The sequence below is a fragment of the Fringilla coelebs genome (genome assembly GCF_963513975.1).
Source record: "Fringilla coelebs genome assembly, chromosome: 7".
Taxonomy (NCBI): domain Eukaryota; kingdom Metazoa; phylum Chordata; class Aves; order Passeriformes; family Fringillidae; genus Fringilla; species Fringilla coelebs.
In genome coordinates, this window is record NC_140035.1 from 34,306,779 (window position 1) to 34,319,230 (window position 12,452).

General features: G+C 41.4%; 1 protein-coding gene across 1 annotated transcript in view; it reads right to left on the minus strand.

The window, feature by feature from the left end:
- Window positions 1–12,452, minus strand: part of ERBB4 (erb-b2 receptor tyrosine kinase 4) — a gene marked incomplete at its 5' end in the record, with an annotated part of 567,058 nt that overhangs the window by 123,979 nt on the left and 430,627 nt on the right. Inside the window, 3 exons of the mRNA XM_084209338.1 lie at window positions 4,508–4,582; window positions 10,464–10,618; window positions 12,027–12,120. Coding sequence (XP_084065464.1) covers window positions 4,508–4,582; window positions 10,464–10,618; window positions 12,027–12,120 — 324 coding nt within the window. The remainder of the gene's footprint in view (window positions 1–4,507; window positions 4,583–10,463; window positions 10,619–12,026; window positions 12,121–12,452) is intronic.

A 12,452-nucleotide genomic window follows, 5' to 3' on the forward strand; every position in this document is an offset into this window, starting at 1 on the left:
ACTGCATTGTGTTAGAATTGCTTCCAGTTCTTTCACTCTCCAAACCTTACCAGTTTATTTCTCTCTACAGTAGCATACCCTACTAAGTCCTTCCATACCATAAGTCCATGCCAGCCAACCCTGCTGAGTAAAGCAGATGAAGCACAAACCCTCCCTGATCGCAGACAAATCTTTCTGAAGGTGGTACAGAACAGAAGCTTTAACACATTCAGCCGTTTATTAACTGTGGTCTGACCTCAAACTGAAAGAAGGGAAATTTAGGTCAGATATGAGGAAGAAATTGTTCCCCATGAGGAAGCTGAGGCCCTGGCACAGGTTGTCCAGAGAAGCTGTGGCTGCCCCATCCCTGGAAGAGGTCAAGGCCAGGTTGGATGGGGCTTGGAGCAACCTGGTCTAGTGGAAGGGGTCCCTGCCCATGGCAGGGGGGCTGGAACCGGATGAGCTTTGAGGTCCTTTGCAACCCAAACCATTCTAGGATTCTATCTGTACAACAGGAAAGAAGGAATACCCACTACACCCTTTCACAAGAAGGCCATTCTTAAAATGTGGAAGTGGTAAAAAAATGGAGGAGCTCACAAGATCGCTGCAGTGATCTTTAATTCATGTCCCAGGGGTACTCCAAAGTTACTCCTCCTAAAGCTCCAGGCAGGGAAATGCCATAGCAAGAATTAAAGTACCCTCGGCAAAGGTCTGGCTTCAGAACCAGTTTGGAAGAGGCAGTTCACCCACAGAACTGGGATTTCTCTGTGAGTCTCTTTCATGAACCTGAAAGGAGGATGTAGCCAGGTGGGGATCAGTCTCTTCTCCAAGGCAACCAGCAATGGGACAGGAGGACAACGGGGAGGTTTAGGTTGGGCATTGGAAATTCTTCACAAAAAGGGTGAATGGTCTGCCCAGGGAGGTGGTGGAGTCACTGTCCCTGGAGGTGTTTAAGAAAAGACTGGATGTGACACCCAGTACCATGATTTAGCTGATAAGGTGGTGTTGGGTCACACGTTGGACTTGATAATCTCAAAGGTCTTTTCCAACCTAGCTCAGTCTGTGATTCTGTGAATTTGTCCTGTTAGATGACATGTAAGATCTATGCTACCCACAGAGGAAGGATCTGAAACTGTTTTTTCTAGTCTGGATTTTTAAAAAATAAACCTATTTCTTCAACTGCTCTGTTCTGATACAGCTTCAGAAACCTCTATATTAAGAGTCTCTTGAGAACAGCATCTTTTACCAACCAAGTAACATAGCTTAGCTGGTACTCACAGATCTTATTTTCCCTCTTATTTTCTACAGAGATCCTCTGCCCCTCCAGAATAATATAATTATTCCATAAAAGCAGAGAGCATATGGAGTGCTTTCCTCCAAGCAATGGAGCTGAGCACCGTGAAAACCATGAACATAAGCATTTTATTAGAGGTGGTTTCCCTTCCCCACCAACTACTGAGAGCTGCTGTGAAATTCTGTTGAAGTCCTACTGTGACAGGGTACAAAACAGCTATGAAAGGATTTGCCTGCATTACACAGGGTTTACTGTTAATTAGCTCTTGCACACATAAGCAGTAGATAAAACCACCTTTTTGTTGTTGTTGTTGTTGTTGAGGAAGTGATGATTTGTTGAGAGGACATCCTTTTTGGATACAAAACTAGCAACAGCATTGTAATTAGAGTTAACATCTACACAACATTCTATTGAAGCACTTGACAATAGTAGGCCTGGCTAATTAGTTTCTGTTAGTTAAAAGGGAAATGTAAATGAAATTTTCTTGGGGCGTAAACAGAGACAGCAGCTTACTCAGACCAGGAACATCAGTGCTGCTCCTGGTTCTTTCCTATCACATTTCTAGATATACAATCTCACATGCTCCAGAAAACAGAAACCTCACTTCTCCTTTGATGATCTCTTCTCTCCTAGGATTAAGGTGAAAGAAGCCTAGTAAGGATAAACCAATTAAAATTCATACTTTAGGTAAAAGCTTTGTCCACAGTCACACTCCAATCACTGCACTTAGCCAAATTTTTCTGGTGAACTTGAAAGGAACAAGCCTTTCCCTGACTCTCTGGAGTATTTTCTTAATGAACAACAGAGCATTATTTTTACAGTTTTTGAATCATCCTTTTAGACAACAGTTATCCCAATTTTGGGAGCAGACATACTCATCTTTTTGCTGATTGTTCCAGAATATGCTGGAATGTTCTACTGTGTGCTATTTCAACCACAAAAAACACTGAATGTAATTGCCAGAAGGTAGCAAAAGGAGGAGTGGGATTGTAATAAGAGGCAGGAAAGGAGGATGGATAACTCCTTTGGGCATCCTGGCAAATCCCAGCTGCCTTCTGCTTTCCACCTTTGCTTTAGCAGTTTCTAGGAAAGAATGGAAAGGTGGAACCAAAACCAAAGCCCTACAGGAATAATCCATACAGGAAGCTGCACGAGGAGCTGCTCTTTTGGACAGAACCTTAAGGTTAAAGAAAACCCCAAAACCAAACTATGCAGAAAGAAATGCATTGCCAAAAGTAACGTTGTTTTCCCACAAACTTGAAGGGACAAAAGAAAAGCAGAAGTTTCACCAGCCATTTGGAAAACAAGCCATGTGATGCACATCTGATTCATCTTGATTAAACACGACAGAAAGAATTTCTTTGCTATTCTACCAGGCTCTTACAAAAACCTTCAAGTCAATGGATCATGGCATACACAATTTGCAAAGTAAAAAACTGGAAAGGAAAGCAACACTGCTATGAAAATGGAAATAGGAGAAGATGAAGAATACCTTGTTTGGGTTAAAGGCCTGCTCTCACTTTTGGCAGAAAAACCTGTCCCCTTCTACTCACTGATAATTCACATCAATGGAAAAAACTCAAGTTAACAGATAAGGGTCAGACTGATTATTAATTAATTTAAGATTCATAAATCTCAGGAGGGTGCACAGCTGTTAAAGAGACATGAAGAAGGTTCTATCTGAACTTAAACACATCCATTTTGGATTTACAACCCTACTGTAACAAAAAGTGTCACTTTGCCAGTGCAGTTTTGCCCATTTTTAGCCCAAATAGAATGAATAATTTTCACAATAAAAAAAAAAAAGCACAATTTCACAAATCTAATATAGAGGTATGAAGTTTCCTTCTTTGCCTTGAAAGTGAAAGAATACATACTGACATTTAAACACAGTGCAGTAGTTTTCCTAGAATAAATTCAGCAAGGCTGAAACAAACAAAAAAATATCCATCAGATCCCAAGGAAACAGGAAACATTTGAGGCTGAATGGAGCAGGAGTAAAACCACTGAACACAGTAAAACAATTCCTCTCATTTCTGTAGTTTGATAAGGCCCTTAATGAAATAATAATAATAATAATAATAATAATAATAATAATAATAATAATAATAATAATAATAATAATAATAATAATAATAATAGACAACACATTTTCTGTATTTGTGCTTTGAGTAAAGATGATGAAATTAGGGCCTTTAAAACTGGGGCAGCTTTGTTTGGATGAGTCCATCTTAAAATGAGGCCCCACAGAAGTATCTCAAAGTGGATATCCCAGACCACAAAGATTAAAACAAAACACTGAAATATTGAAAAATTCATCTCCTGCTGCTTATTCATTGGTTAAAGAATTAAGTCAGAACTGATACTGATTTAATAAACAAATGTAGCATCTGATAGCATTTATAGTGCACTGTTTTTCAAGTCCAAATATGTTCTCCCTCATAAGCTAGAAATAGGTTTATTCACATTATGTACACAATTAGAAGGAAAGGCAACCTTAAAACCTTTTGAAAAAGCAAGAAAAAAACTCACATTGAAAATCTTAATGAGGTGGTTTTGATTGAATTTATGCATTTTTCATCTAGTCTTAGCTCAGGAGAGTAATCCCAAAGCCTAGAAGTCATATAAACCAGTTTGAATTTAAGAATGAACAAACTCAATAGCAACGTGGGGCTTTCATGAAAAAGAATGCAGAATAAAGCCTACATTAATTTGTTTCAATTGTCATTACCAAAAAATAAAATTGCTGCAAGGTTACAATTTTTTTTCAAACAGAAAATGAAAAAAAAAATCAAATAATAGTTTTATGTGAAGTAAGGAAGAAATATTGTTTTGCTATAACATTTATGTTTTCAAGGGAAGGCATATGGAAGAAAGAGACTCATTTGCTTTTAAATTTTGTCTTAAGCAAAAAACAACAAAAAAACCCAATAAAGAAAAAACAAGTGCATTCCAATTTTACCAGAAGTTTCACCATCTAATAAAATTTAATTTGGAAATACAACCTGTAGAATGAATATCTACAGGAAATTTCAGAATTTAATCCTTATTGATTTAAGCTAAAAATAAAAACACTTTTTAAAACCAGTCTAAATGAGCAGAATATCTAATTGGCTTTCAAACAGAAAGCAAATTTGGATGCAGGGAGGCAGATCAGCCAGGATACAAGGTGGCTGTGTGTTCAAACTGGCTGCTATGACGTGGCAGGTGTGAAGGATGGGCTGGGGATGTTACCTAGCGTGCTGGGGCAGAGTGGACTGCCGTGTCCATGGATAGAAAATGCAGTCATGACTAGCTGGGCCTCTACACCTGCAGGCAATTACAGAACAAACCACGTCATTGCCACGCCCCAGGACATGCACACGCATGCGCCCTTGTCCACACGTGCAGGATGGAGACACACAGGCAGCCAGCACCCAGGCAGTACCTATCCATCAGCCCAATGCAGTCCTCCAGGTGTGGCCCTATGCACCTGCAGCAAATCCAAAGTGGAAACAGGGAGAGAAAGAGAGACAGCTGTTATTTACACACCCAACGAGCAGGAATCCCCTTAGTGGTCTTAATTCTAGCTCTTCTCTGGCTAACAGAGACCTGTGTCACCAAAAAATTATAGCTTGTGACAAGAGGAACAATAATAGCAACGGCATTCCAAGGCAGGCCATATCTTGGCTCAAACAACGCTTAAGGCAGGTTTCACCTGTGTAAGTGGGAGTCCTGACAACAGGGCTGCTTTTCTTGTGTGTTTTTATGAGTCACCAAACCAGTGATTACTGCACAAAAGCTGTTCATTTACAAGTCGAGACTTCCAGGAGCACAATCCAGAACTTGCTTTTCTTTCTGTAATTGATGCAATTGTTCGTTTTGTTCTAAGCTCCCAGCCAGGGTAACTGAAGAAATATTTTAGAAGCTGAAAATCCTTTTTTAACAGGGAAGCTCGAGGATCAACTTCCAGCAGCAAACACCACAGCAAAATGGTGTCTGCTGACTCAGACACTTTATTCTGCTTTCCTTAGATGCTGCCAAAAGTTCTCCAGCTGCACAATCAGCAGGTGCTCACCAAAGGCATTGGAAATGCAAGGAATCACTAAGTGCAGCACCACCAAAACACAGCCATGGAAAAGAGTTTGTAGAACACACGTGTGGCATGTGTGGATGTCCCTTGCCCCCATGAAGAGCAGGATTGGTTTCCTGGTCCCCTGCATTCAAACAGCAAGTCAAATATACATTTACACAGCAGTCAGGGTTCTCAGAGACCTAAAGCTGAGCTTTAGGGGTTAAAAGCACCTGAGCCCCTTCAGTGCTGCACACCCAGCTAGGCACTCTAGCCATGGGGAGTATCTGGCCCTCAGCATTTAAGGAAACCAAACCATTTATTTCAACTCTTTAACAAGAGCTCAGAGCCATTTTATTAACAGGCCCTTTGGCTGTACATCTGCTACAGGCAGCAGAGGTGATCTGACACATCAGTAGACTGCAACTTACTTCTGTTGAGGCATTTTAAATTTAAGGTGTGATCCCCAACTCTTTTAAAGTTTGCTGTTTTTTCAGGCTGGCTTTGATGGAAGGATATGCATGTCAAAAAATCTGAGAGTTCAAATAAGCTCCCACGAGATCTTCTTTCTGCTTCACCATCACTTGCCACTCCTCAGCTTTTGCTGCATTTAAATTGGTATCACTCTGCCATTAGAAAATGAATTCAATTTCCCTGTACCTGCTCATCAGGGAGAGCAGACCAAGTAACCCTTACCCTCTGTTTGTTTACTTGAATCCTTATTTTTACATAAGACATTTACTCTGACATGCAAACACAAACTGGAAGGATTTCCTCAATGACTGCTTCCTCCAGCGTATGTGCAGACAAAGATGTGGTAAAAATCCAGATAATGCATAAATGTAAGAGTTGATTTAAACACAGTTCAAAAACTTATTAGAGAACTCTTGGAATTTCAGCTGTCCTGGGCATCAGCACTTCAGAATTCAAAACTGTCTGAATTCTAACCCATCTCAAACACATCCAATGTTTCTTCCTTTCATGGCATTCTCAGCAATTTGAAAAAAACAAGCTCAGCAATGAAGGGGGCTGAAGAATTGCTCAGATTGTCCATTTCCTACCATGCTAAAAAAAGCTGAGCTCACACTCTTGCTGTAAATAAAAACAAGGGCATCTTCAAATTAGAGGTCTGAGAGCCTGCTACTGGTTGAGAGAACTGGCAGACTCTGAGCTTGTAGTCTCAGAGTCACTTCACATGTTCATTTGGAGAACAGGATTGAATACAAACTGTACTGCTGGACCTCACCCAGTGCAAGTTGAAGTATCATTGATATTTGTTTCAAATTGTAATCTTCTTCAGTGGGCTTGGCTTCCCCAAGGAGAGAACTCTGTCCAGGTGCAAGTCCATTACTCCTGGTTAGGCAGTTCCCAATTTCCTTCTGAGTGGCTGTCCTGATTACATGCAGGGAAGTTCCACACCGTGTGAATCATGGCAATATTTATTTATAGGGTATTTTGTACCATCAGGTATTTTTCCCCAGGAGGGAACTCCATTCATTCCAGGCTTTTTGACCCATATAAGCCTGACACAATCATACATCATGCTGTTCACACCCACTGTTCCTTCTGCTTGGAGTCTGGATGATATTTTCTTTTCCAAGTTGGCTCTGTAAAATGAACTGGTTAATTGAGACATGCCAATTCATTAATGATATATTCAGTACCTTACAAAAGTTCAATACAGCTTATCCAGAAAATTACACTTGGAGCTCATCCTAGCTTAATAGATAATCATCCTCTGAAAAGAAATTTGGGGTTTTGAAAATTGCAGTAACAACTATTTTTTTTCCAGGAACAACCCAGAAATATTGTCATTTATCAACCTTCTTTAAGATTGAAAGGCAGGGTTTTAACTGCACAGATATGGGGTAGCAAAGCCATTCCATGCCAGATGAATTCTCAAAAATCTTGGTCACTGGAAACGAACAAAACTGATTTTACAATGGTGTAAGTGGTTTACATCTGGGCAGGAGAAAACCTTTTTTGTGATGGTCACCCAACTATTGTTACGGATAAAATCAGACAACTCTACCCAAGGGCTGCTGAGCTAACAGGGGAGAGGAACAAAGTTCAACTGGAGTTTCTTCCAGGAGGAAATTCTGCAAAACAAAAGAGTAACAGTTTTTCTTATCCAGAGTGTATTTGCAATACTCTTTCATCTGGAATTCAAACTTTCTTCTTAAAAATACAACTAAGCTTTAGAGACAACACAGTGTTTCTGCCCTCAGATCCTTTCAGGGCCACACACTGTTGCTGGAGCTCCTTTGACTTGACTGGAAGGTCATGGTCCTGGTCATGGCTTAGAAGGAAAAGAGAGTTTTGGTGAGGAGTTATCCCCTCCCTTCAAAAATCTGTGTGACAAAACATGTTTGTGTGACAAGGGGAGGTGTCCAGTGAGATCCCCCATTTGTGTCCTGCCCAGCAAGGAAGCAGGCTGTCACTTGCTGCTGTGTAATTAGTGTTTTATTCCTGTGCAAGTGTTCAGTTTTGGCTGGCTCTGCAAGAAGGAGTGCCAAATGCTTTCCAACTCTCTTGAATTAAGTGGGATAGCTGTCCCACGTGCCTCAGATCTGCTCCAAACTGGCTGCAAGTAGCTGGTACTCATCACAGGGATACAAGGGCAGGAGCACAGTTGGTGCACCCATGGAAGTCACAGTCTGACCGTTCTTCTGGCCAAAGCAAGATCATTAACAGGGCTGGATAATTACCCACCTCTTAAGAGAAACAGTCATTACACTTATATGAGGGAGGAGAATGGTGCTAGCAAACCTCAGTAAAGCATTCCTCTGCAAATGCCAAGATGGAACTTGTGGCAAAACCCAGGAAACAGAGGTGGGACAGATCCTTTCTTGGTGACAACTGGTGGGGATGACTGGAAACATGTGAGAACTAATAACCTGTTTTATCAAGCAGCACTGCAGGAATGAGATAATACCATCCTGGGAAGCACTGCTCTGCAGCAGCTCAGCCCTTCTGGATGGGTATCCCAGCTGTACTGAGAGGGCACTGGTGAAATTCCAGCACTTGATCTGGCAGCCAGGAGAACAGATGGGGGGGATGAAGCAGAATTAAGTTTTCTCTCCACCTTTCAGCCATGAGCCAAATAGCAAGCTGTGTTCTCTCCACAACCTATTTCAGTGAAGAATCATGACTAAGGGGAATTTAAACACTACTTTCTAAAGGAAGGGTATGAAATCAGAGAATTCAGCCTTGAAGGAGGAAAGGAGAGAACAACTGATTTTCCCTCTCTCTACAGGCATATTCAAGCCCTGACAATGTTAGCAAGAAGATGGACAACCTGCAAACCCCAAACATCTTGCACAGTCATTAATAGCTTCATTAACATAATTACATGCCACAAAGTCTCTAAGAACACTAAAAAGAATAGTAAGCCATGCTAATCTAGACTTGGGGTGAAGAGAGCATTCATTTAAGGGATAAAAAATACCTAAGAATAGACACATCAACTCTTTAATAAGAGGACAAAGATTTCCACAGGGAAATTTGTCATGGAAAAGGGACAGCTCCTCATCTGGGAGATGGGAACATCATGGGTTTTGTGTACATAACTGGGGAGAGACCTTTAGCCCTTTAACTTATCCTTTTTCTGGGGATGGGCACACTGTGGGACATTCTTTCACCTAATCAGAAGGAGAAAATAAAAAGGAGGGAAAACCAGAAGTCCAAGGATTAAAAGGACAACATCACTTGGCATAAGGGAACCCAGCATCAGCAACAGTTGCCAATGAGGACTGCCAAGGTCAGCTAGAACTGCCTAATGCCCTTCAGATTTGTGCATGAATTAGAATGCCACATTTTCAGCACAAGACATAAAAACCTCCCTTCTCAATCCAGGCAGATAAAAATAAACAACCACTTGCAAAATATGAATGCCTATGGAGAAGTGGAAAGGCATGGAAAACCTTCTGCTCCCTTCCTGGTCCAGGAGAAACACAGTTGAGCCACAACAAGAAATAGCTGGGTCAGTTAGAACTCCTCAGGAAAGAGAAGGGAATAGGATGAAGTGTTGCTCCCTGGAGGCCAGGAGAGCTGCAAGGCACAGTAAATCCATCACACATCCATGGCTTTGTCAGATTAGATCAGCATTGGCACCTTCTCCATCTATGAAAGCCAGGACTAGAGCTCCTGGAGTGAGCTCATCATTTCTTCTTACCCTCTTCTTCCACAGTAGCAGCATTTTTCTTATTGCATAACTGATTTAAAGGGTCTGGGGGGGAGACAAATCTGTAACAGATCCTGGCTGTGTCTCTGATCTCCCTCTCATTTCCCTAATGGCTCTATTGTAATTAGATTTGCAAAACCAGCAAAAGGTCTCATTTTGAATGGCAACAGCTGTTGACATCAAGATTACATTGAATAATTTACTGGTTTAATTTTAGCTGCTAAACAATAAGAGCCTCTTGTCGAAGATTATTTCACTGGCTGATGTTTTCTCTTTTTCCCATTGCTGCCTCTTCCTCTCCTTGTATGCTGGACACTTTGAATTGCCCCATGGAAAAGGCAGTTGTAACTCACTGTGCAAAACTATAGGTGCACATGACTATTGTTGTGTTGCACAGGTTTTTAATTCTGGCTCAGATCCACGGGCTATATTATTCCAAGTGTAACAAATTTGAAGTGTAATAAATTATTCTGGACACTTTAACAGGACTTTAGAAATTGATGCTCAGTCTCAGGCTCCTGTACAAAGTCTGGTTTCAAACTCTGTGCATCAGTCCCTGTAGGGAAAGGAGAGCAGTAACACTTTTGTCTCAGGCTTAGTTCACCAATACCAAGTAGTAGATATTCTGTCAAGGAAAAAATACTAAAAAAATGCAATTTTATAGGCCTAAAACTAAGTGAAAGGGCAACCAACCAGTGTAGAAGGAAAGCTGAGAGCATTGCTGTGGAAAGTTCTTCTCTGTGGTCTTCAAAAGGGTTTTATTGTGATGAACTGCTGGGCGTTCCTGACTAAAACCTGAATGTCATGAGAGATCTGAAAATCAAAGGTTAAATTCCTACTGCACACTCTCTTTTCAGGAGTGGGACAAGTGCTTTACTAATGTAAACTAGCTGTAAAGCACCCTGTGCTAGGAGCAGTACACGGATTGGAGGGCTCCCTGCAGAGCTGCCACTCACCCTTGGGTGCAGTTGGGATGACACGGATGGCACTCCCGATCCTCATCGGCGTACTTGAAAATGAAGCTGTTGGCCCCCTGCAAGCCATCGGGACATTTTTCCACGCAATTTGGACCATCCTTAAAATGGAAACACTTTGTACAGTGGTCAGGTCCCTGGAGAAAGTGGATGAAAGAAATACAGAACATTCAAGTTACTCTGTCCTTTCCTGCTGCACTAGGGTTGCACTGGCACACGCTCAGCAGCACCTGCAGCAGCTCCTCTTCCCAAGGAGCTGTGAATTAACTGTGTGGCTCCAGCCTCTGTTAGAGCAGCAGACACATAAATCCTGGTGCTTCTGGCCATTAGCTTCTTCTGTAGAGTGCCAGACTAAACACCAGCCTTTAGATGAGCATGTTAATATTATTGGTGTGCTTAATACAGTGAAGTCAGTGCCCACTTTAATGCTGAGAAAGTTTCTGCTACACTATTCAGTAGTGAAGCAGCTTTGCAAAGCCTTCAGTGGGATCTCCTGCCTCTGCACCCCAAAACTATTTTCCACAAGCAATAAAAGACTACAAGGTCCTTCATTCTACAAGATAAATGACACATGAAGACCAAATTGTTAAGACCGACAAACCAAGGCTCCTGGGCAATGTAAAAGTAAAGTTTTAAAGCTGTGATGACAAGCCAGTGTATAACTAAATCAGGTTGAGCATTGGCCTAGAATTTTATGTCCATAAGCCCTGCTACAAATCCAAATTTCCCTGATGGGCTGAACACTTGAAACATTAGTTTCTTGCCTCATGGCTGTATTGCAGAAAACCACAGTGTTGTAAGAAAAATTATGATGCCTTTCTTTTTTCCTTTCAGTAAGTAAGTCACAGAAATAAGGAAATAAATTACAGGCTGTCTTTTCTCAATTATGAAGAGCCTAAAATACAACTCCTCATTTCCAGTATACTTGTGACTTTTAATCTTGGCAATCCACAGAAAGCTAGAAGAAAGAGACAACTATACGTCCCAAATGAGCAATAATCTTGGAAAGAAAAGTTACTGGCCATTATAAAGGTGAGAAAGAGTTAACTATCATTTAGGATGCATGAAAAATGTTATCTATCAAAAGAACTTAAAGGCTATCTAAGTACAAAAACCTCCCAGCATATTGTTCAAACTGAGGGACTGAGACAAATTCCCCCTTCCCTTTTTTGGGAGGGGGGTGGTATAAAGAATGAAAATAGGGATAAAAGAGGGCACTCAAACCCCAACTGCATGCTGCCAGTCTGTAAAAACTGCATGCATCTGTACCACTAAAGCATTAAGACAACTTAAGAAAGAAAAGGAAAACTTTGAAAATCACTTTCTTAAGGAGGCAGATCTAAAGCAGATCCCCAGCACTAATTTACCACAAGCAGAATTCCTTCCCTACACGCAGAATATGAGTGCCTTCTGGTTTTATTTCACCAATTTGCAGTAGTCTGTAAGCAGGAAAACCCTGTCCTTCAGCACATTTTTGCAAGTTACCCTGAACATAACAAAGCAAGCAAACCAAAACCCCACAAACACAACAGGCTGTGTCCTTACCGGCCCGTAGCAGGTGATCATGTTTTCCTCCATCTTCTCACACTGGGGATCACACTCCACACACACAGAGCCATTTGCAAACTCTCGGAATTCCCTGAGGAAATATTTTGCAGGCAGGTTAGGAGAAATCTGACTCCAAGGTAAAACTGAGCTCACCTGGCTGGGTGGAATTGATCTCGGGGCACTGAGGCCAACAGCCTGTCACGGCCACCACTTCATCCACAGCCACGTGAAGCAGAGACACCTTCTTCACCAGCATAAAATGTGGGAATTTATAAAATCAGAGCTGTTGGCAGGTTCCCATTGTCACAACTATGTAATGAGACTGATGCTGGAAAATAAAACAGCTCAAGACATGTTCCTAGCAGTCCCATCCCATTTGTGATTTGTACACAGCCCTCGGCCAGTGATATAAAACTATAGGGA